Source organism: Sabethes cyaneus, chromosome 3 (genome assembly GCF_943734655.1).
Source record: "Sabethes cyaneus chromosome 3, idSabCyanKW18_F2, whole genome shotgun sequence".
NCBI classification, from domain to species: domain Eukaryota; kingdom Metazoa; phylum Arthropoda; class Insecta; order Diptera; family Culicidae; genus Sabethes; species Sabethes cyaneus.
Window position 1 is genome coordinate 21260230 of NC_071355.1, and position 26311 is coordinate 21286540.

Genomic DNA, 26311 nt, shown 5'->3' on the forward strand with positions numbered 1-26311 from the left:
GTGGCAGGAGAGTAGGGTAGTACCAGGTGAGCTTTATGGAGACCCGTGCTACTACGGATCAAATTTTTACTCTTCGGCAGGTCATCCAGATGTGTCGTGAGTACAACCCATCATATTTTTGTGGATTCCGGGACAGCATACGATTCAGTCGGACGCGAACAGCTCTGGCAGGTGGTGCGGTTTTCCGTACAAGGCGACGTGTCCGAAATAGAGCTGCACTGGAGTGAGTGATGTGTTGCGTGTGTGTGTTTTAAGGGCACCCTCTTTGCTCAACATGTTTTTTATTAATTAGTTTTTATGAATCCCTTTTTTTGTGTAACATTTTCTAATCCCAGAAAGCCGCCTTAAATAGTATCGATTTGATATTGATATTCAATTATCGATACTTTCGGGAATTTTGCCCAATCCTGTATCCTACATTTTAGCTTGTCGCCTTTCTTGTATGTTGGGCATATTACCATCTCCTTCCACACCTCCAGCCCCGGTAGCAGTTCTGTTTCCCAGATCCTGACAATCAGCCGCTACAAAATAGATAGCCAACCTGGCCCATTTTGATTAGCTCCGCAGCGATGCCATCTTTGCCAGCTACCTTATTGTTCTTGAGCTGCTTGATGGCTTCGATCATTTCGCCTATTTAACCCTCTAACAGGCTCTAGCATCGTGAAAACGATGCAATCAAGCTGATGGCTATATTATCATGAAAGTACACTCAAAAGAACCTTAAGTTCGGATTTTCATGCAAAAATAATTATCTGGAGGAGCGTTACAAAAAGTCCAATTTCTCTTTTTCGTTTTTCATGTCTAACGCTTTACCCAGATATTTTTTCAATTCAAATACATTACAAAATTGAAATAAAGCATGAAACTTACGCCTAGAAAAATTTTAAGGTCAATCATTTTGTTCTAGATATCCTTTTTCTCTAAAAGTAAAAAAATGGAATATTGGCGCATCAATTATTTTCGAAATTTTAATCTATACCGCTTAATAAATTTCAACGAATTCCAGGACTCTCTTCTGCTGGTGTTCGTTGACTTCGAAAAGGCGTTCGACCGACTCAATCACGAAAACATCTGGGGCGCACTTAGGCGTAGAGGAGTTCCAGATAAGCTAGTCCATCTCATCGAGGCTCAGTACGAGGCGTTCTCGTGCAAGGTTTTGCACGACGGCGTCTTGTCCGACCCCATAAGGGTTACTGCTGGCGTGAGACAGGGCTGCATTTTATCACCGCTTCTGTTTCTCATCGTTATGGATGAGATATTAGTTGGAGCAATTGACAGTAGACCAAATCGAGGATTGCCTTGGAATCCTCTAACGATGGAGCAGCTAAATGACCTCGACCTAGCCGACGACATTGTCTTGCTCGCACAACGCCGAAACGATATGCAGAGCAAGTTAGATGACCTCTCCGAGAGCTCCCAGGCAGCAGGTCTCACAGTCAATGTAGCGAAAACTAAGTCTATGGTAGTGAACACTGACAATTCCACCAACTTTACAGTAGCGGGACAACAAGTTGAGCAGGTAGCCGTCTTTCAATATCTTGGTAGCCAAACAACGCCCGATGGTGGTACCAAGACTGATATAGCCACACGGATCAGGAAGGCCAGGGGTGCCTTTGCAGGTCTGCGAAACATTTGGCGCTCAAACCAGATCACTCTACGTACGAAAACCCGAATCTTTAATTCAAACGTTAAATCCGTACTGCTGTATACCTGCGAAACGTGGTGCGTCTCAGCGGAGACAACGCAAAAACTGCAGGTATTCATTAACCGGTGCCTGCGATATATTATTCGTGCCTGGTGGCCTGATAATTGGATATCCAATGAGGAACTCCATCGTCGGTGTCATCAACGGCCGATAGCCACAGAAATTCGTGAGCGTAGGTGGAAGTGGATCGGACACACCTTGAGGAAAGGAGCGAACGAGGTTTGCAGAGCAGCACTCGACTGGAATCCACAAGGACAGCGTAGAAGAGGCAGACCCAGAGGCTCATGGAGACGGAGCTTAGCCAACGACATCCGGGCTGTAGACGAGAACCTGTCCTGGCGACAGGTAAAAGCCATGGCGGGTAACCGTCAGCAGTGGAGATCTCTAATTTCATCCCTTTGTTCTGCCGGACCGGCGGACATGGACACATAAGTAAGTAAGTAAGCTTAATAAATTTGTGTTAATGAACAAATGGAGTGAATTACCAGTCGATAAAAGATTGTAAAGAACAAATGTGTACAAAAATGAAAAACCCAATTTATCAAACAAATCACATAAATGAGGATTTAAGTTTCATGTTCTATCAGACTCTAAAGGTTTTTCAAAGGTTACAGTTTCAAAGCATATTATGGTGTAGGCAATCCTGACTTGGGAGTAGCTACTAATATTGTTGTTCGCCTTTCTAAAATTTTGCCGGATTTTAAAAATCATATTTTTCGATTATTATTATACGGCATTACCATTGATTTTATATCTCCACTCGAGAGGAACGAGAGGAATATACGACTGGGAACTATTCGGAGTAATAGAATCTCCAAAAGCAAACTGCTTACTGATAAGGACATCAATAGGCAAGATCGTGGTGATTCTGCTGAATTCATTGCCAAATTTGAAAATACAACTGTTTCTGTGTCTGTTTGGAAAGATTCGCTTCCCACGGGCACTATAGACAACGATGAACTGGAAGTGGTTGATGAGTTCATATATTTGGGATCACTGGTCACCGCCGACAATATTACGGGTAAGGAGATTCAATGATGCATTCAAGCTGGAAGTCAAGTCTAGTTTTCCTCCGCAAGACGCTTCGATTAACCCCTCTAGGGTCTACTTCATTTTTAGCACTGCACTTTTTATCTTTCAATATTTTTTACCAAATTTGAGAATTTTTCCGGAAATATTTTCTATTTTCATAATATCTATAGATAATAACCATATGTCATATGGTCCCGAAGTTATTCCGGAGTTCCTTGGGCGACCGTGACGTGGCTTTTTAAGATAAAGTTGCCAAATATTTAAAACTTGATTTTTGTAAGCATATCATCGACTGTGGACATATCAGTTACTTTGACGCCGTTATGAGCCATGGTGCGCGCCATCCGAATCCGAGGGGATATTATAAATCCGGAACCGGTTCCCATAAAGGGACATTTCAGCATCAGTAAATTATGTCGTGTCGCATATCAAAAAACATCAGCACTCGACAAAATAGCGATTGGCGATCATCTCATGTCTCACAGAGGCCGTATGACCGGTTCCGAGCCCGGGAAGGGTTTCTTTTCTGATTCAAGCACGGAACGGACTTCGAAGGAACTTGTCCGGGACCTGGAATCGGCCATATGGTCAAAAATTTCAGCTGAAGCTCATTATAACTAGTTCCATAAATACTAGCACTGTTATAGATGTACTGAAATCAATGTCCCGAATTAAATCGAAAAATTTGATTTTACAACTTTTTTGCGACCAGGTGCCCAACCCCGCCAATTGGCGGGTTACGAATTTTTATAAATAATCAAACTATTCCTGAACTTAGTAATTAAAGAATATTTTTTCCATTATTCTGGCCACGAAATGAGCATTTTAAAATTTTTTCAAGCAAATCAAAAATTTGGGCACTAGGGGGTTAATTCAAAACAAATTTCGTATGCAACTCTGGAGCTCCAAAAGCGAAGGCCGTCACAGATGACCTTACCCGTTAGAGGGTTAAGGGTCGACACATCACCATCATCCGCCGTACTGATGTAGTCATTCCCTCTGCTGCCTTGGTATTCCTTCTCCGCGCCATTCAGGTGCTCATTTTAGTGCTGTTTCTACCTATCGATCACCTTACGTTCATCCGACAAGATCCTTCCGTTTTACATTTTCCGACTCGCCGCGCAAAGGCTTTGCGGGATAAGTTCAGCTTTTTGTAGAATTTACGCGTTTCCTGAGGCCGATACAACTGGTTCCATGGCCACTTGGAGATTCTTATGAATACGCATTTCCCTGGTTCGACAGTGACCACTGAAGCGACGTCGACAGCCAGCAGCAAGTTGAGTCATCACGCAATGTGTCAAACGACTCGGTTCTACTTGAACGCCAAATGTTTACGGAGGCTTCAAACAATTGGGCACTCAGCTCGTTTGAACTAATGAAGTCATCAGGTCCGGATGGCATACTACCCATCTTCTTACAAAAAGCAGACGAGATTATAATGTCCGAGCTCATCAACCTCTTTCGTGCCGGCTTTACCTTAGGGCCTTAGGGGGCAGGCAAAAACGATAAAACCATGCCACAAGCATTCAGACGAATTAGTCGGACATCAACGCTTCTCAAGAATAATCACATCCGTAATGAGTTTTTAGGGATTTCCCTCTGCATAGTGACGTTGATTGAAAAGTCGGTCCAAAACCAAGAGACGGCACTTTGTGCTTTTCTTGATATTGAAGGCGCTTTCGACAACACGTCCTTCGCTTAAATCAATACGGCTCTCCTTAATAAAGGAACTGATCAGCCGACAATGAGCTGGATTCAAGTAATGCTGTCAAGCAGGGAAATCACAGCCCCATTGGGAGATACTAACGTCGATCACGATCTCAGCGATCAAAGGATGTCCTCAAGGAGGAGTTCTCTTCCCCATGCTTTGGTCACCGGTGGTCGACGCACTCTTGCACAAGCTATCACAGCATGATTATGAGGTCATTGCGAACGCCGACGACGTCGTACCTATTGTCAGAGGTAAATTTGACGCATTGCTGTCTAATCATATGTAAGGAGCTCTAAATACCTGTACATGCAGTTCACTGTTTGGCAAAATCCGGGGACTGAAACCTCAACTAGCCCTTTGGTCACACACTAATATTGTACGGCCTAGGCTAACTTATGCCGCTCTTGTATGGTGGCCAAAGGTGAATGAGGTGACGTCGCGACGGTGGCGCAGGTCAAACTAAACAAAGTTCAACGCTTGGACGGACCCGGAATAAAGGAAGGTCTTCCATTGGGCAAATGGCCCACCGTTTTCCAAGCGGGAGTATTACGGACAGCCAGGCTGCACTACTGGCCCTCAAGTGCGTCTCTTGCGTCTTCGGAAGCTCCCTATTAACTCCATTCCAACTCTGTATGGAAACTCAATCCCAAGGATATCATTGGTTTCATTAAACATGTAGTACCTAAATGGGGCACAGCCTTACAACCTGGCTCAACTTCAATGAGCAATTTCTAAACTGTGTAAGTAATCGGGTCCAGCTACAAAAGACAGTCTTCGTGACTGTCGCAGAGGCATTGTTGAACCCAGTGCCCTTCTGGCATGCAAAAAAAATACCCTAGCACGTATATCGTTCCACGTTTTGACGGGTTTTTGTTACTCTAAACCTGATGGTTCAGTGCATAATCCATACCTGGTACACATTTTTTTATAGTTTCAAAGCATCATCTTACTTGCTGCCGGATTCCAACAGTAACGCAACAGCGTTGAAGAACAACAGAAAAAAACAAAGGCCCCATGTTGCTGTCTTGAGAAACTTCAAATTTATTAGTAGACATGCGGTAAATCCAACATCGAAGTAAAACAGAAATAAAAGTAAAAAAACTAAATTCTCTAAAATTCCGTTTCTGTTACCATTCACAGGACAAGGTGAAGAAATTAGTGCCAACTCTGTTCAAGGCTGACAGAAGGAATAATATTAATAAATGTTGTTGATGTGGTTGCACTTTTATTAAACTCTGTTTTTTTATTTTGTAGTACATAGTTGTGCTGCTTATTTTGCTTTTTTTATTTAGGTTATTTGTTAGCTGCTAAAAATTCATTTTTTATTGAATAGTTATTTAGATATTCCGAGAAAATTCATCTTTTCATGCTGAGCTTTTCGAGACTCAACCAAGAAGATCGCAGTAAACAGCGCGTGTGGACGGCAGCAAAATTTTTCGCTGTCAAAATTTTTCTTACAGTTTGTAAAACAATATTTAATAAAACGAATTATCGGTTCCGTACGAATTGGGAAGTTGGAAATAATCAAGCAGATTAGTTGTTAAAATAATCAAACAGATTAGTTTTTCGGCCAGCGGCAGCAGATATAGAATTAGCATGTGCCTTGAAGATAGTGACAAACAAGTTACATGTTTGGATGCAGACGGAATTACTGGAGGCAACTGTTACTGGAAGCGGTCCGAATTTACGCTTGTGCATACGGTAGTGACTTTTGCGGTTTATGAAGTTCTGCCCCGGAGGCACCCAAAACCTAGCTTTCGAATAGGACTTTAAACTGTTTTAAGTTTAATCGAAAATGCTGTTCAGTGGCGGGATTTAATGGAATGGACGAAGAAACAAATGCCGGTGAGGTCGTTTCATAACTTCACTCGTTTATCTATTTGATTTTCCTGCATTCATATATTTTATTATTTCTAAATTTTATTCTTTTACTAAGTAATTAAAATGATGCCAGGTAGACGGAATTTTTTAATTTTCAGAGAGCGAAAAAAGGCGCTATAACCTTGGCCTATTGCAGCCAGACTATGGTTAATGCCATAAGTTCATCCCTGAGGGTCCGGAGTATCACTTAACCTTTATTAGCAAAGATACTCCCAACGACTACAATTTGTAATCTGTAAATTAATCAATATCTTCAAGGGAAGCGTTTGGTACGGGAGGTCCACGCTTTCTTCCTTCCCCTTGATTTCAATGAGTTGAATGGAATTAAATATCATTTTTAATTCCACTTAATTCTTTGGAATTCTCTCTGCGGTACATGCTGCGCAGTTGGCCTGGCCGTTGACAAGAAAAATGACCGATTTAAGCAATCGGCATTTTCCAGGATGCCTTCGAGTATTGGCTGCGTTAGTGTGAGATAAGATAAGATGAGCTTTTCGAGACTCAACCAAATAGGGGTTCGACCTTTCCTGATTCGGCCAAATACAATTTCGGCTTTCTGTGACCGTTGTTGAAATTTGTTATTCGGCCATTCGGTTCGTATATTTCGACAAATTTGCAAAACCGTCAAGCCCTTCAACCTAGGAGTGGTCTGGTAGAAAATTCCATTTCACATATTTCTTTTATGGATCTTTTATAGATCTTCTTTCACATGAATTAAACTAGGCGCTGCTGCAAGACTCGGTTCGTGTCTATAGCATTACCAACAATTCCGGAGTACCGCAGGGAAGCAACATGGGAACCAACTGTTCTCAATTTTTTAATAATGTTTGCTTGCTGCAAACTTGTGTATGCTGATGATCTGGAGATCATTATCATCGTCAAATCAACTGAAGACTGCCGGCAATTGCAGCGATCAGTTAAGCTGTTCCAGGACTGGCAAGAAATTGATCATCGACTAGGTTCCAGATTTCAGCAAACAATCTATACCTATAATAATGAATTTCTGTCTGTCTGTCTGTCTGTCTGTCTGTATACCCCTATAGACTCGGAAACTACTTAATCGATCGGCGTAAAACTTTGTATGCAGGAATTTTTGGGACCGTGGCAAACTAATCAGGCAAATGGAACCAAATTTGGCATGTGAGCGTTTTTGGACTACCGTTCCAAGACTTAAATTCAAAGCACACTCCTACATTTTTTTGCAGAAAATAATTTCGTTTAGTTCTACAGCAAAGTTTCGTTAATTGGTGGTTCGTTAATTGGGCGGTTCGTTAATTGGGTGTTCGCTAATTGGGCTATGTGACAACTTGAATGTCAAAATTGTATGGAATTTTCGAGTTTAGAAATTTCTAACAACTGTCAGTCGGCCCAATTAGCGAATCAGCTGGAGTGCAGTCGTGGCCCAATTAACGAATTCAGGCTGTACTATGATAATACACTGGTATGTAAACGTTGCAGTACCGATTCATTTGGTTGCAAGCATAACAATGCTAGCACCGGGCTAGAGATGGTCGGGTAGCGGAAAATTTGCCCGAAACCCGCACCCGTACCCGTACCCGCCGGGTTCGGGTCGGGTTCGGGTATTGAAAAAAAATAATTTGCGGGTTCGGGTCGGGTACGGGTTCTTAATTTTTGTTTTTGAAATCGGGTACGGGTCGGGTCGGGTATCCCTATTGACCACATTTAACACTAAACATGGTCGGGTACCCGGGCCCGTCCCGTACCCGTCGGGTTGCGGTCGGGTTCGGGTATCAAAAATAATAAACTTGCGGGTTCGGGTCGGGTACGGGTTTTCAATTTTTTTCGTGATCGGGTACGGGTCGGGTTCGGGTATTCAAATTTTCATACCCGACCATCTCTACACCGGGCTTAGTTAGTAAATAACATGCAGGGTACTAGGAAGCACGGTACAAATATTTCAGGGGGTGATAGAGGACAACATGTGATGAAAAAAAATCTTTCTACGTATATGGTCAAAATCTGAATCGTTACAGACTTATTAAACATTTTTAGTTTTCGATTCTGTTTGCTTTAAACTAGGTCTAGTACAAAAAGTATGCTAGCTAACTCAATTTTGTTACACTCATCCGAAAGCTGAGAAAATAAGTACTGAAAATTGTCCTTAAAACTTCTACTGGTAAAAATCCAGTAACTTTTCAAAAGAAAAAGCTTTGAAATAAGTGTTTCTCAAGACTTTTTCGTCAAATTTTTCCTAAAAAGTGTGATAAAATTGATTTTGTTCTTGATCGTGATTGGCTATTTCTTTTAGTTTCGTTGCAATTTAAGGGTAAACGTATCGTGTTGAGCGTTGGATATCTGAAAACTGCACGAATTCATACATCACGCATAACACACTAGATCATCGCGTGCAGCGGAATATCATGGATCTTGAATCCTTTATAGCTAATAAGCTATACCTGTTAACTCACTGTTCCTGTTGTCTCACTGTTGACTACTTTCCTTTACTAAAGTTGAATGACTGCAGTATAGACGATCATCGCATCGTATGTACGGTCAACCTAATCATAGAACAGGTAGCGCAATGAGACCCCAGTATTGAATAATCAAAAAAAAAGCACAAAAAATACGATTTCAACTACGTTGCGGAAAAATAACCTTTGAAAAACTTGTTACAATTCTGCAATGCAGCGCACCAAATATGCTTATTTGCTTAATCGTTCATTCAAAACACAAATATTGCTGGCGCCGCGCCGGCATAATGCTTCCTAGGTCGTTGCTCTGCTTGCTCGAAAGATTCGCGTTCAATCATCAACATTTGAATTTGCCTGCAAAGCTATCTCTACTCCACCATCAATCGTTATTGTTGCTATTGTTCAAATGCTATCATCGATAAACCACTCTGAATTCAGTCGCCACTCAACTCATCATCCTAGCTAGATGATTCATAGATTTTAATGATGTGAGCAGTGGCAAAGCATTTAGCATCCGCAGCACTTGCAGAGCAGCACAGATTAGCTCATCATTAATAAATTAGGTATTACGAATCGTTCTTTGTTTAGAAAATCAAGACATTTCAGAGTGTAATGTGTGTTTTACTCAGAGTCTCATTTGTTTAAGTTTTGATTTTCCCTCTAAGTGTCTCCCGAAAAACTTAAAAATCGAAATAAAAAGAATGTTAATGTATTTTCGAGCTTCTTAGTAGAATTCTAGATTTATCAAGGAAAAAAGGCCCAAGCCGCGTTTACCCAATGTACGAATGATTAATATATTATGATGAAATATTGTCATATCTTGATGAAATGTCCCCCGGAGATAAAATAAAGAGTAAATGCAAAGATAAATTCCAGTCAAAACAGGCTAAAATTGCAGATATTTTCAATTTTCAATTTCTGTTAGATTTTTTACATGTTTACTTAGAATACTCACACTGTCATATTTCCTGCTCCCCGTATGACAATCGGATCCGGCACCATCTGAACGTGGGCCTCCTCGAGGTCTTCCGATTCGGCCAGTTCCTGCTCCTCGTAGATCGCATCGAAATCTGCCATTTTTCGTTTCTTCTTCTATTGGATTGGAAATCACTAGCCCCCAAGATATGTGCTTCGCTCGCTTTGTTCTGACTGATCGTCGGTCGGCGCGGCGCGACGCGAGAGTTATGCGTGCGAATGCGATAGGCTTCAGCTGGTTTTACCTTCTCCGGTGATTGCAAGCGCCTCACAGAGTAACCAGTTACCACTTTGTGCTACCTCGAACGGCAGCGGCCGCTGACGTCTGCTGTTTCTCGATCCCGCTAGTGCCCGAGTACACAAAAGCTGATGAGACATTTACGATGGTGAAAAAAGGAGAAAGGAAAGCATTTCCCTTCCTCGACGGTGCTCTGCCTGTCTACCTGCCTGCCTGCCACTTATCTTGGCACTGTTGCCACAGTTTGTGTACTTTGTACGTTCACCACCCCCACCGCACTCACGCACCCTTGTTTAGTATCCTTGAACTCGCGTACTCGGTCCGTCGTTCTTCAATGCGATCTCACAGACGGTGGACTACGGATTCATTCACCTTCAATAAAAAAAATCCCATTTCGAACAATTACTTAGCCACTGACGGCATTACGCTTCACACTGTTCCACTTTGTTTCCTCTAATTCGATCGCTTCTGCACTTATGATAATCACGTAAGTCTATATATGCGTATAATATCGTATATCGTCACACTCCCACGATTTCTTCCGCGATAAATCGAGCTGCCACAACGGAAGTAGAAGTAGAAGAAAACACAATCCGTTACCAAAAGTCACCAACTGTCCCCATTCTCCTGCTCCTGCCCACGACAACTAGAGAACACACTATCCCCTAACCGGAGCAACCAACTAAACTGCACGGCTGAAACGGCGATGATGATGTCGTGCGATGCGATGCGATACCGACGATAGCATTAGCTAGCAGCTAGTAGTTTCATCGACGACGACGGTCTATAATCGTGAAACGACCACCACCACCACCACTGCCGCCCAGTACCAATTTCCAACATCAACAAACAAACCCACCGCTCAGCCCAACTCAGCCCAGCCCAGCTCAGCTCAGCTCAACCAGCTGCCAGCTGGCCCTGAGAATGGTTTTTCTTTTGTACCGTACGTACGGACAGAGTTGCTAGATTTCATGGTCGCTCGAACGAAAGCTCTTGCAACTCGAAACAATGTACCCTTCTATAGAAGTCAGTGCAGAGAGAACTTGAACCTCGCCGTTTGCTTGGGTCAGATTTTTTTTCTTCTTTAGTACCGTATCGACATCACCGGTTCGGGTTTCTTACCATCCTTGTTGTACCTTGTTGTACGACTAGAATGAACTTTAGAAAACAAATCTATTGTGAAACTTACGCTTAACTTTTTCTTTGGAATATTTGTAGGGGCAGCAGGGGAAATCTATGTGCCAGAAAATAAAATAAAATAAAAATCTTGCGTGAACCTCTCCGATTTGAGTGAACCTTTTAACATATTATCGATGAGAAGGCATTTTTTTAAATTGTCGTGCCGAAGGGGTCCCAGAACTATATGAAGCATTATAAATCGGTGTGAAAATTAGTATGCAGAGGTTTTTGGGGCCGGGGAAGGTACTTATGATAGTTCGAGACCTGGAAATGGGGGCTCCCATACAAATAAAACACAAATTTCTGCATAACTCGAGAACTAATAAAGCAAATGGACAAATGGACCAAATTTGACATGTGGGGTTTTTAGTGGCAGGATTTTTTTCTATGGTGGTTGGAGACGCAGCGCCGTTGCGTGCGGTTGGCCAGACTAGCCCCCGTCATGGGCGCTAAAAAAAGGCTTGTATTCAGTAATGCATTAGCAATAACATATGCCATTGCAAAACTGGGTTGATTCTAGCCATGGCCAAACAGTCAAATGACTGCACTCGATGCTTTGTTCGTACTGCCAGCTCCACCCTGTAACGAAGAAGCTGAACATGGTGAAGAACTTCGTCTCGCTGAATAGAACCAATCTGGTATTTACAACATCCTCCCTGCGAGAAAGCCGAACGTTGGAGTTGAATGGCAGCCTGGTTCCAGACGCCCGGCAGTACTGCGCGACCGTAACGTGCAGCAGAAGCTAAAAATAAAGACTAACAGCAAGACGGTCTCATCGTTCCGCACCTTAGGTCGGGAGAACTGAGTAGCCGGCTAAACGGTGAAGAATTACTTGGCCAAAAATGTCATTCCTATGCAGATGCACCAGTCGAAGCTGACTGTGTCTGAGTAGCAGGCAATCACCCAGAGAAAGGCTGAAGGTTCTGGAGAGAAAAATATTTTCGGCGAAGCACGATGTTCTAGTCATAATGTATGACGAAAACTAACGCTGGTTGGCAATGACTGGCAGAGGACCAAGTACTTTACGTCCCCCACCAAGAAGGCAAGTGATGACGTCAAGTAAATCTTCCGCCCCAAGATCTCGAAGAAGATCCTTCTGTGGCGGGTGATCAGCGAGAAGAGAATATTAAAACCGCTGTTCTTTCGTTCGGGGTTTACAGTGAACGAGAAGGCACGAACATGTAGTGCGAAGTTCCATACCGGAAGTTGCCACCTTCATCAAGAAGTATCGCGTAAAGGATGTGGTCTTTTGGCCGGACCTAGCCTCGGTCCATTCTTATAAGAGATTACCGGAGGAGATGAACCGGCCGGTCCCCCCACTGCAATCAATAGAATATTTTTGGGCGAAGCTCAAACGGAGCATTTAACGAAAGAGTTGAATAATATGCCGAATGATGAATATGATGAATGTTTTGATCGGCCGTAACGAAGGTTCCGGTGAACCGCTGTAAAGCCATTTGGCAGGGCGTCGAAACATTGTTATAGAAGGCTTAATGAACATAGGATTTAAGGAAAATCTGTTTCATTGAATTTTACTTTTGTATTTTTTTTGTCGCCATCCAAAATAAGTCCATTTTCCAATATAGAGTAAGGAGGGGTAAAAGTGCGATTCAATAATTTATCAGTGCGGATTCCGAGTAAATTGACTACATTGGCATGGATGGGTGAGTACTTTGACAGCTTAAATCTATCATAAACATTTGTTGTCTACGAAGCATAGTTGCTGAGTTATGGGTAAATAGTATTTTAGAACGGTTTTGATGTAATTTTTTGTTATACGGCTAATACGATATCAACAGAAGGATATTACTTGTTGACAAATTGTAGCAGCGTTTTACATCACTCAGATATCTCTCTTGAAATTGCGGTGAGAATTTACAAAATATATTTCGCTTTTCCATAATTTAAGCAAACCCCGTCAAATGGATAGCTAATTATATACAGCTTTTGGCACTATATTACAGATACTAGAAATGGAAGACCTGCAGAAAACTGTGTGCTCTACAGATGTTGGTCGAAGGAAAACAATGTTTTTCCGCTGATGAAACAAAAAACAAACGTTTGGGAAAGTTTCGATCTGTCGAAGGCTGCAATACACCAGCGCAAAATAGAAAAGGTGTAAATTGAGAATATTCCTTACCGAAACATACCGCAGATTGAAGATAATATGGTTTTGTTAGCTACTGCTGTGCTAATTTCATGGTGCGAAGCTCGAATCGCACTTTTGCCCCACGGCATTCGCATTTTTGCCCCGCTAGTGAGGTAAAAGTGCGAACCGGCACTTGATCAGAAGAATGAAGAATTTATTTTCAATAACACTATTGTTCCAGATGATTTATAGCTGAATGTAAAGACGTTGAGTAGCTGCATCTCTATAAAATGTATTTTGTTGTTGTCCTTCTTTATATCTTGCAAAAATTGATGCCGACTTCAAACATCGCACTTATGTAGTATTGGATGAGAGGCGAATACGAAAAAATGATAAACGTGGAGAAAACAATGATTTATGAAACGAGGGGGCGCCAAATTGGGCTTCCGCCAAGGGCGCCACAATGTCACAATGTCTACGGCTCTGTCGAGACCGACCCCGCCCCTCTCTGGAAGCGGCGGGTCAAGCCGTTCTTCGATTAGCCTCTTACAAATATGTTATAAAGTTTTTCTCCTTCCGATGTTGGCCAACAAATGTGGGGGGCGAAAAAAAACAAACCCCAAATCTATACTTACTTTTCGTATATACGTTTTTATTTTCCATGTAAAACCACAAAAAAAAGGAACCAAAAGGAAGACAAATTTGAAAAAAAAAGTTTACGATTTTCGGAAATTATATTGCTTAAATGCTTCTAGAAGTGTTAACACTCCATACACTCATTTTTCGAGCCCTTTAGGCTATAAAGCCCACAAACAATTGATTTAGCACAAAAATATTTTACTCAGGTCCAACAAAATTTTTTAAGCCGATTTTCAGTTCAATTTGAAGTCAAATTTCACGTTTGACTTTTTAAGCTCAATTTAAGGTAAAAAGAATCCAAGTTTAATTTTAGGTCCAATTTCAAATTCAAGACTTCAAGTCTTATAGTAACGACTTTTACGCGCAGTTGGAACGTGAATACGACCGCTACCCAAGACATGATGTCAAAATCATCATCGGGGACTGTAACGCTCAGGTTGGTCGGGAGGAGGAATTCAAACCGGTGAATTGTACGGTTCAGCGCGCACCCGCAAAAGAACGAAAACAGCCTAAGACTTGTCGACTTCGCCCCCTCCAAAAACATGACCATACGTAGTACCTTCTTCCAGCATAACCTCTACCATGGGTACACCTGCACCCAATTTTAATTTTTAATTTAATTTCAATTTAATTTATTTATTACATCTTCAACATAGTTGCAGACAATTTACTAAACTAATGATTGGATCCTACGTCTAAAAACAGTCTTACTTATTTGAAAATCATAAGCTTCACCAACTTCATTGAAAACACGGCAACACATGGCCCAAGGTTCGTTGTATCCGAAGTTTGTGCGACGCGAGGGCTGCCACAGTAGGATACGATTTCGGAGCTGTCTTCGGGGAACATGAATGTATACTTGGCTTGGGAGAATGCTGCAGAGCGCTGCGAACAAGTGCACAATACAACGATTCAAGCGCGTATGTATCCTGGAGTGCGTTGGTGTTTCTTTTCACAAATCCAAGTATTGCGAAGGCCTTAGCAGTGATCGTTGAAATATGTTCGTTGAATCTGGCTTTGGACTCAATAGTAACACCCAAGTCCTTTATGATCTGCACTCGGCGTATATGGCTCTGCTCGATATAGTATTCGTTACACAGGGGTTTGCGTAGTCGGCGAAATGATATGACGCAACATTTTGTGACATTAGCTTGCATACTATTAAGCGTACACCATCGTGAGAGAGACTCAATATCGCTTTGGAGAGTACAACAGTCAAGTCTGGTTTTGATTTCACGGAAAACCTGTAAGTTGTCGGCGTACATCAGCTTAGATGAGCTTAAAAGGCTGCTCAGCTCATTAACGAAAAGTACAAATATCGAAGGCCCTAGATGGCTGCCTTGGGGCACGCCAGATGGTATCTCGAAACAAGACGAGTTAATACCCTTGATACTGACAAAAGCGGAACGTTCGGTAAGATAAGATTGGATCCACAGTGTCGCCCAGTTTGGTAAGCCCAAGCATCTCAGTTTTTCAACTGCCAGTGCGTGTGGAACTTTGTCGAATGCCTTGCTGAAGTCAATGTATATTGCATCAACCTGTCTTCTACTCTCTATGCTCTTGATCAGCGAGTTGACGGATACCATCAAATTCGTGGTTGTTGACCGTTTTTTCATAAAGCCGTGTTGGTGTTCCGAAATTATTGGCCGCACAGCATGATACACAACATCGTAGACCATCTTTTCAAGAACTTTAGGGAGACAACATAGAATTGAAATTCCGCGATAGTTTTCAATATCGTGGACATTTCCAGCCTTGTGTATTGGGGTAATCGATGCAACTTTCCATAACGTTGGGAAAATGCCACGATCAAGTGACACAGGCGAAGTGAGGGACGTAGCAAATTGTTTAATGAACGAAGGTGGCAAACTATCAGGGCCAGACCCTTTTGAGGAGTCCACCGACGAAATTGCTTCTTCCACATCCTTGACGGAAACGATCAAGTGTGGCATACATGTTGTGATGCGCTATGCCTGCCCGCCATTTGCGATGCTCGTCCGACGTATGAGACGGAGGCATATTTGTGAACACATTTTTAAAGAACTTAGTAAAAAGTTCAGCAGCTGCTTCCGCGGAGTCCGCGCAAGTTTCTTTATAGAATATGGATAGTAAATGGTCGAATAATGCGCTCCAGAACTTCCACGAAGTTCCACAGCATCTTAGTCGGCAACACCTATCTCTACCGTGGTACCATCCGGGATACGTTCCTTAGTGGTAATCGGACAACCGGTGGAAAGTAGGGTCGTATGCGGACAGAGAAGGGGGCACTCATGCGAAGGCGGAGTGTAAATTCTTTGCCTGCAAATGACGGATCTTGGTAGTAACACGTTCGATGAACCTGGAAATACTAAGATCCTGAGCAGAGGTTCCAAAGCCCCTAAGAAGAATAGTTTTAATAGCTGTTATTCATGGCTATTACGTAAAGATCTAACCGGATAAACCCCTAATCCAAGGTGTCATGCGACCCGTGCCGAGGGATGAATGATGGAGGAGGTTCTAGAAATACTCAGCCGCTAACGGAGCCTGTGGAGTACCAGGGCACCCTCCACAGTACTTTTGCCCTTGCTGCATTAAGCCGGTCACTGATGCAATGGACCATCTTTTACCGAGCGACTGGTGGAATTCACATGAAGCGCCTTAATATAAATAAAACACAGGGCTCCGGCAGCCTCTCTCTGCCGGAAACAAAAGAGGAGGAGATGAGCATAGGTCGACGGACGACGAAAATGACGGAATAACCGTCATAATCAGATCTGGACCTGAAGTGAAAGGTCCAGCTGAGAATGACATTCCGTGGAAACGAAACCTGACTAAAGCTCAGAAAAAGAAGTTAAAGGGTTTGCTTGCCTCTGGGCTTCCTGCAAAGGAGGCACGGGGGCAAGTGTTAACACAATCTGATTCTGTGACAGGTAAAAGGCAACGAGGATCGGAGCTGCCTAGTGCCTAGCAGCGGAGAAAAGCCGATCCAGTGGGACAGGTCGTGCGAAAGCAAACCATCCGTCCCGCTCAAAGGGGAGGAACAAGAGTGAGGTCTACAGGAGAAGCCCCCAAGCTTCCCACGGACTCCACTACTGGTGTCTCCTACAGGGAGGCCGCAGGTCAGATTAGAGTTGGGATCCCCTCTGAGGACTATCCCACTGAACACTGAACTGAGTACGGCAGAACAAGATTCGATTCAAGATGCTCTACTAATAGCCATAGAGTAGCAATGTAACGAGCAGGTTAAACCTAAGTTCTTTAACTGCTCGTACAAGTCGGGGTACCTGGTTCTTTCTTGTAAAGACCAGGAAACCTCGGAGTGGTTAAAGGAAGTGGTTCCTGACTTATCACTATGCGAAGGAACATGACTCGTTGCTCTGGATGCAAAGAGCAGAAATCTATCATGCTTTCTTCCCACAAAGCGCGTCATTCGATAACGAGACAATCAGAAGACTCATAGAGTCAAAATGAGAACCTAGTTACTGATAAATGGCGAATTCTGCAGCGAACTAATCCGAATGGAAAACATGCGGATTGGTCGCTAACAATTGATGAAGCTTCTATGCGTCAACTTGCGAATAGGAACTTCATCATAAACTTTTGGTTTGGCCAAACAGGAGGTTCCACAGCACGCTCAAATGGCTCCCAACAGTGATTCTGGTAAAGAGAAGACTCACCAAGGTGAGTCTCCCATGCCTATGGATCTAGGCAGTCTGGCGGTGCCAGGGCCGAGTGGAACCAAAACAGTGGTCTCCACAAGTGGCCTAGGAAACTCCGGTGAAATCCGTGGGAAAGGCGAAACCACTCGAAGCCAACTTCCCCCTCGATCCAAACCCCGAGTTTGGGTACTGGTAGTAAGAAAACTACTGCCACCATGAGGTCTAAACCTCCAGGGATTCCCCTGGTGCCCCCAAATGCTAGTGAGCGGAAAATTCACAAAAATGCAGAACACTAGGGTTCTGCAGATAAATCTCCCTCATGCGAAAGCTGCATCGGGCATACTTTCCAGGAGGTTTATCAAAGACGCTGTGGACCTGGCCTTGATTCAAAAGCCCCGGGTCTACAAAGGAACAATACAAGGTATTCAAATAAGAACATGTAAGTTATACTATGATGATAAGCATGACTCTCCGAGAGCTGCCGTCTTGGTTAATGCAAAATCTCAAAAAGGGCCTACTAGAGCCTAAGGAGATCTGGTTTGCGGCGCCGATCAGGATTACAAGGTTTATTAACCAAGTCATCCCTGATTGGCACCTGTCTCGCTCCAGCTACCAGCCTACCACTTCCTCAATAAGTGACAGGTAAGCCTGAAGCGTACAGCAAAAAAAAACAACGGGGCATACCACAATAGTTCAAAATAATGGACACAGTAGTAAGAGTACCCAACAGAAGAGGAGAATGATACGTCAAAAACTATCTGTTGTGAACAACATACGATACCGACACCCGCCACGGTATAAACTAGCGCGACTGAAGCAACCGGATGTCACCGAAAGCTACGCGTTATCTCTCGAAATCGCGCTATCGGAAGAGGGTGAGCTAGATGAAACCCCTCTTGAGGACTGATGGAATGCCGTGAAAACAGCCATTAACAGCGTAGCGGAGAACGTCCTAGGCCGTGTGGCATCGAATCGACGTAGCGAATGGCTTGACAAGGAATGCCAGCAGATATTGACTGAGAAGAACGCAGCGCGGGTATAAATGCTGCCTTGAGCCACCCGTCAGAATGTGGAGCGACACAAACACAAGCGGAGACAGCAAATCCTTTGCAAGGAGAGAAGCGTCACCAAGAGGAGAAGGAGTGCGAAGAACTCGGGCAGCTGTACCGCTTTCACGACACACTGAAGTTCTATCAGAGACTCAACGGATCTCGCAAAGGTTTTGTGCCGCGGGCCGAAATGTGCCGAGATAAAGATGGAGGTATCTTGACCGTGCTATGATCGAAAGGTGGAAGCAGCAATACGATGAACATCTGAATGGCGTGCAGGTGGAAGACCATGATAATGGAGGAAGTAACCACATTGGTCTAGCAAGCAACGAACATGTGTCACCCCCATTCATAAGGAAAATTAAAGAAGGCATCCAGCGGCTGAAGAACAACAAAGCAGTGGGAAAGGATGGCATTGAAGCCCGGACAAGTTGACCAGTCTGCATCAATTGATTGTCAAGATTTAGGATACGGAACGATTACCGAAGGAGTGGAAGCCGGAGTTATTAGCCCTCCACAAGAAAGGCGATAAGCGAGATTGTAAGAACTATCGAGCGATCACTATTCTGAACGCCGCCTACAAAGTGCTGTCCCAAATCATCTTCCATCGACTGTCACCAATAGCCAATAGATTTGTGGGATGTTATCAGGTCGGTCTACAACGGACCAAATCTTCACTCTACGGCAGATCCTCCAGAACTGCCGCAAATCCCGAGTCCCCACGCATCCCCACCTGTTCATCGATTTCAAAGCCGCATATGATAGTGTAAACCGATAAGAGCTATGGAAAATTTTTGACGAAAACGGCTTTCCGGGTAAGCTTACTAGACTTATCATGGCTTCGATGGATGAGATCCAGTGCGGTGTGAGAATCTCGGGTGAATTGTCGGACCCATTTCAATCCCGCAGGAGACTTCGACAAGAAGATGGTCTTTTCCGTCTGCTATTCAACATTGCGCTTGAAGGTGTTATAAGACGAGCGGCAATCGAAATGCGGAGCACGATTTTCAATCAATCCAATCAATTTATCTGCTTTGCTGACGACGTGGATGCTGTCGGCAGAACATTTGAGGCGGTGGAAGGTCAGTAAACCAGACTAAAACGCGTAGCAGAGAAAATTGGGTTGAATATAAATACGTCTAAAACGAGGTGTATGCTGGTAGGCGAAACCGAACGCGACAGGGTGCCGCTTGGGCAATACCGTGGTAATCGACGGGGATGAGTTTGAGGTAGACGACGAGTTCGTATACCTTGGCTCACTGACAACAGAGAACAACAATACCAGCCGTGAGATTTAAATGCGTATTATCAGCGGAAGTCGGGCCTACTACGGACTCCACAAACACTTGCGGTCGAGCAATCTGAGCCCCCGTACAAAGTGCACACTGAACAAAACACTAATCGCATGCATAAAAAATATAAGCTTATCGCTCACTCAAAAGCGAAAATAGCGATGATCACAATAAATACTGCAGTACTGGTCGCAGTGATGAGTCCACACAAGGAAAGAAGCCCAATTTTATGTTTTATTTCAAGTCCTATTTAAGGTCTGATTTCAATGAAAATTTGAAGTCCAATTTGAGTTCAATTTGAGGTCAGGCTTTAAGCCTAAATTGGCCCAAATTTAGGACCAATTTAATTTCAAAGCCAATTCCGTGCCCAAATACAAGTTCAAATTTAAATGCAAATGCTAATCTAATGTCAAGTTGAATTTTAAGTCTCATTTCTAGTCTAGTTTCTGAAGCACTGAGGGGCCTAAACTAAGGGCACATGTCTCGTCTTCTTTATTTGTTATTTATTCGAACAATTCATCGGACAATTTGGATCTAAATGAACACTTAAAGGTTACTTAATTGCTTTTGTCATAAATGGGTCATTAAAAAAGGTCAGCATAACAGTTGAATTGTCTGGTCATGGAAGCGATGGGAGAGCCAACTCAGCATATTGCGTTGAAAGGAGTCTTCTTGTAGCAGCATTCTGGGTCGGAAAACTCTTGAAGATGCGTAGAGTTCGATTTGCCACAGGATGTCCGGTGCATCATATTCGCCAGTTAAAAGCTTGCAGACACACTAAGATTGTGAAACCTGTCTACGTCGACTTAGTGTGCTTAAACCCAACAAACGACAGCGGTCTTCGTACGGTGTTAAATATTGCTGATCCCTCCAGGGAAGATGACGAAGTGCATAACGAACAAATTTTCGCTCTACGTTTTCCAGTCTGGCGGACCAGATAGACTACTACGCGGGTTCCAAACGACGCTCGCAAATTCCAGTGTCGACCGTCGACCGAATGTGGAACTTCATGGTGAGTTTCTCGTCAAGTAATACTCCAAGATCCTTCACCTGTTTGACCGTATTCAGTTTGGCTCCGGAGATTTAGTAATCGCACTTTATTTATTGCGCTTCTAGTGCGATGGAAACTGATGACGCAAAATTTCTCCACACTCAGTAACAATTGATTCCTTACGCACCAGTCACTAAACAAGTCCAGAAGCTTCTGCAACACTCTGCAGTCCTCGCTCCTTCTGACTTCAAGATAGATTTTTAGATGATCAGCAAAGAAAAGCCTTCCACCTTCATTGAGTAGTAAAGCTGCATCATTTATGTAGATACAGAATAGCAGTGGTTCCAAATTGCTACCCTGTGCCACACCAGAACCATTTGTAAACGCGGCAGACCGGCAGTTACCAAGTTGTACGAATAGTTGCCTATCCGTAAGGTAAGTTTCCAACCATCTGCACAATCTTGTGGTACACCCAAGTTTCTCCAACTTGCTCATAAGAATAGAAAGACTAACGGTATCAAAAGCAGCTTTCAAATCAGTATCCATTTGCGCTTTAGAGCTCATCTTATTTAAGCAGAAAGATGTGAAGTTCACCACATTCGTTTCTACAGATCGCCCGGGAAAGAATCCATGTTGTAGTGTGCTTATATAATTCTGGCTGGCTGCTAATAACGTGTCTTTCGTAATAATCTCGAATATTTTGGATTCAGCACAGGATTATAAAATATAATGTAAAAAAACCCTATGGTGTTATCCAGGCGTTCGGAGTTTTTAACTTAATAGGTCGATATTCTTGCGATAGCTAAATTATTTACGTAGAAATAGACCCGCACTCCTACAATTAGTTGATTTTTTAGGCCAAACATGCTTCTAAAAGCCGGTGCCCCACCGGCTATGGCTGGGTACGCCAATAACGAGGAATAGCCTTATCAGCCTGGAGTATCAGTTCCCATGTCAGGAGCGGCTCTCGATGGCTTGAAAATTGTACTCCAGATTAGGAAGGAGCAGCTCAGGACAGTGTATGATCGAGCTCACAGGCGGCTAAATAAAGAAATATGTTGTCTCGGCACTACACCTAAGACGGCAGCTCCTTCAAGAAACTCGGTAGCGTGGCCCCAGTGAGGGAACCTGCTCAAACCCATTTTTACTACGAACAATTGAGGAAATTCGACTCGGAACCTTCGGCATGCACAAAGCCGATGAATTAAGGAAATAGAATAGATGCTTGGTACCTGGAATTAGAGATCGCTTTATTTCGTGGGTGGCGACAGGGTGCTAATGGAACGACTAGAACCCCGAAAGTTCGACATTGTGTTGGCACTGCAGGAGATCTGTTGCAAAAACGAGAAAGTGTGGAGGAATTGATGGGCAGTACTGGAAGGCGATCAAAGACAGGATGTATACGTTGAAGATAAAAGGCCGTTTGTATAACTATCACGATTATAAACGTTCACTACGAAGGTAGACCCGATAAGGAGAAGAAAGCGTTTTATGCGCAGCTGGAGGCAACGTACGATAGCTGTTGGGATTGCCAACAAGCGAAGGAGAGGAAAAAAGAACGTGGGCCCATGTATCGAGCATCGACACCAAGTTTGGTCAAGTAGCGACGAGTGCAGAATGAGTAGACCACGATTCGAAGGAGAAAAAAGTACCAGAAGGACAGCGATTCCGAAATGTTAGAACTACTATTCCGAGCTAATGAAATATATGGCACACCAAAGCCTGATATGTGTAGGCACGAGGAGGAAACCCTAGTCACAAAAGACCGCAAGGTGGTCGACAAGTGGAAACAGTTCTTCGATGAACATCTCAATGGCGATATATGCCATATTTTCTAAAAAAAATGTCTGCAACTGCTCGAAAACCGGAAAAATCGAGCAGTTTTCCGGCTACTCGAATTTTCTGGTTTGAAAATAATCTGCCAAAATCTGCACACTTTTTTAGGAAGTCTGTGAAAGCATAAAGAGCTTCGAACAAAAATCTGCAACAAAACAATAAAAGTCATAAAAAATGCAAATTTATAATGATCTGCAAGACCGTTCCAAAAATCTGCAATTTGCAGACAAATCTGCAAATCTGGTATCCCTGGAACAAAAGGAGACGCAATGAAAGCTAACCTAGGAGTGTCTACAAAAGATAACAACGTGTCGGCTCCCGATCATCAAGAGATCCGGCTAGAAATCGGTTAGCTGAAGAATAATAGAGTCGCCCACGCATCATATTTTCGTGGATTTCAGGGCAACATACAGTCGAGTGCGAACGATCTTCAGCAAGAGTAGCCAACTCTTAAGCCCCAAACACAATGCATACGGATTTTACTGCGTTGCGGAAATTTGACAGAAAACCCATGGAAAAACTTTCAAATTTCCGCAACGTAGTAAAATCCGTATGCATTGTGTTTGGGGCTTTAGCCTTCGCAGACGACCGCGACATCTAGACTACCATAATCTATGGCAGACCACAAACGGAGTACAAGCGAAAAGCGGAAAGTAACGCAGGTGTATGAGCCCCGCAGGCACTACTGGGAGAGATTCGTATCGTACAGCAGGTGAAAGTCGGGTTGGTACGATGGCCCAGTCACGTCGCAAGGATACCAGACGACTGTGCAGTGAAATCTATTCTCTTCAAGAAGCCCACCGGCACCAGGATCGGAAGGGCCCAACGTGCTAGATCTGCGACTTGCGTGTGTCGAGACACTCAACGAATTGGCGACGAGTAGTCAAGGACCAAGTACAGCCGAGTCCGAGAGCAATTATTGAAATAGCAAAAGCCACTCGGTTCTTTGCTGCTAGAATGAAACGTTCTCCCCAACGTTTTTCATATTTTTAAAGAAAATTGTCCAAAGAATTAAAAAAAAATTAGAGGCAGTGCTGCCAAATTGTTTTTTCGATTTGAAAACTAAATTTACTATTTTCTCTCAATAAATACAATTTAATCTCAAAAATTTCAACTCTAATAGTTTTTCTAGATTTTCTCAGCAGTGTTGACGGTTTTCCAGTTTTTCGTATTGGAGTTTATATACATTCTTTTTTACGTAACTTCATAATTAAAAGTCCGATCAGTATAAAAATCAATAGACCTTTAAGGTAAATAGAACCTTTATTTGACACTAAGATAATGTAGAATTAAATTTTTTACAAATGAAAAAATATTATCAAGGCTAATTCTAGCAGCACTGTCTATTTGCAGAGCAAAGCGGATGTAAAAATTGTCACTAACAAACCGATCATAGAAACCTTTATCCGTTTTTTTTTTTCATTCAATTAGGTAGAAAATAAAAACGCAAAATCACGGTCGACTTCGATTTGCTTTTACTGCCCCATTGCAACCAGTAGGCACTTTTTTGAAGCTGACCGCTCGGAATTTGAACCCTATAATTAAAGTTTTCCTCCACAGGTTCCTTTGTTTCGCCACTGGAACCAAGAACACACGTTCTGTATATACTTCAGCAGTGTAAAGTACCAGAGTCTTTAGCTGTGTGTGCGCCATCATCTGCACACTGCACTGCACACCACAAAGCGATGCGGTTCCCGGAGTTTTGAATTCGATTACATATAGCACTCTCACCGACGATGGCTGTGGTGCGGATTATTACGAAAATATTTATTTTATTGCAAGCCGTCCGTACACAACAGCTCGCAAGCTGTGACGGCTCAGCTCAATCCGAAAAGCAAGCCGAAAAAAAATTACTTCACAGAGCACACAGCACAGTAGGCATGTTCGTTTTGCTCTCGTCGTCGTATGCACTGCACACTACTTTCGTAATCACTTTTAATTTTGTTTTCTGCTGCTTTACTGCTTGCCAAATGCTACACCAAAATCCCTCGACGTCTGTCTGCGATATTGCTGCGGGTCAATCCGTATCGATGGATGCAGAAAAGAACTGAAACGCAACAAAAACACACAGAGAGGCCCTCAGCTCTGCGAAGCACACACAGAGGCAAAGATGATTTTTGTAAATTTGCCACACCACCATGAAAACTAGTCAACTTCCTAAGCGGACAAAACTTCACAACAGATCTTCTAATATCGCTGACACTACTAAATCCGATAGTTGTCACAAAATAGTGCACCATCAAACATCAGAAGTTCCACAAAAATTGCAGCATTTGGCTAGGAAATAATTTCGAAAGAAAAACTGACCACGAAAACGTTATTCACTGGCAGGAAGAAAATCACTACGACCCTCGCGCTGCGCCACACTAGTACGTACTCTACGAACGAACGTCAACAGCCCTTGATGATGGATGGTTTTCTGAACTTTTTGTGATGGCGAACGCGATGAACGAATCGAAAAAACATCGCACCACACTGTCAACAAACGTCAGCCATCAGCTCCTCGAGCAGGGATGTTCAGATGTTCAAATTTTCCTGAAATTAGCAAAATGAGCGACTTTTGAGTTGTTGAATGCAAATTTGAATGTATCCAGCACGAGGGGTAAGACCTTGGGTAAAACACTTCATAATACAGCAAAGTTTCGTTAATTGGTGGTTCGTTAATTGGGCGGTTCGTTAATTGGGTGTTCGCTAATTGGGCTATGTGACAACTTGAATGTCAAAATTGTATGCACGCTTAGACAGGGCTACTCAGTGTCTGAGTTGAAACTACTCATTATTAAACCGTTGTATGGAGCTGTCAAAAAATGAGTAGAATTGAATGTTGTCACTGTGCGAAAACTACTCAAAATTGATTTTTCCGCTATCAGTTTTTTTTCGCAAAAATTTGTAGCTGGTTCGCTGTGGTTTTTCGTGTGTTTATGTTTTTTGTGCAAAAATGGAAAAATTGTGTATTTTTTACGACTGTGGCAGCGGTAGCCGATACGGAAAAAGGTAATGATCAAGTATTCCACGTAATAATAAGGAATAATTAATGAAGTGCAAATTGTTTCCATTGCCAACAGCGGATGCCACTCGACAGTCTCAGAATCCTGATTTTTTCAGACCTGTCGTACTTAGTTACGGAGCCTCATCACGCCCTTCCAGTTATGGATGAAAATTGTCAGGCCAATTAGCATCGAAGAGGCTTTCGTCATTGGCTGCTGTATCAGCTTCTCTTATGGAATCCGCTATTGCAGACAACCTACAGATCACGGTGGGAAACCTGTCGACGAAGCTGCTGGTGATAATGTTGTGCAGGACATATTCACGGCCTCGGATGACGGCAGATTAATGACGAAGAATTAAATACCGGTGAGATCGTTTTCAACTTCACCTGTTATCTATTTGCTTTTCCTTCATTTATACCAACATTTTATTATTCCTTATAATTATGATCATTGTTATTCATCTAAGCAAATAATCCATGTCCAGTCAACATATCTTTAGTAGTTAGGTAGATAGTGTTTCTTTCTATTTTCAGAGAGGGAAATAAGGTGCTTAAGCCTTGGCCTATTCTAGCCTAACTGTGGTTAATGCCATAAGTTCATCCCCAATCGTCCGGAGTATCACTTAACTTTTATA

At 42.9% G+C, this 26311-nt stretch overlaps 1 protein-coding gene across 2 annotated transcripts in view; it reads right to left on the reverse strand.

The window, feature by feature from the left end:
- The window catches only part of LOC128744688 (cysteine-rich hydrophobic domain-containing protein 2), a 39098-nt gene extending 14005 nt beyond the window's left edge, over window positions 1-25093 (reverse strand). Inside the window, exons 1-2 of one of the 2 annotated variants that reach the window (XM_053841857.1) lie at window positions 24995-25093; window positions 9717-10530 (exon numbers count right to left, since the gene is read on the reverse strand). In XM_053841857.1, coding sequence (XP_053697832.1) covers window positions 9717-9838 — 122 coding nt within the window. In that variant the 5' untranslated portion in view covers window positions 9839-10530; window positions 24995-25093. The remainder of the gene's footprint in view (window positions 1-9716; window positions 10531-24994) is intronic. The other variant, XM_053841858.1, reaches the window with a different exon arrangement.
- Between the last annotated feature and the right edge of the window lie 1218 nt (window positions 25094-26311).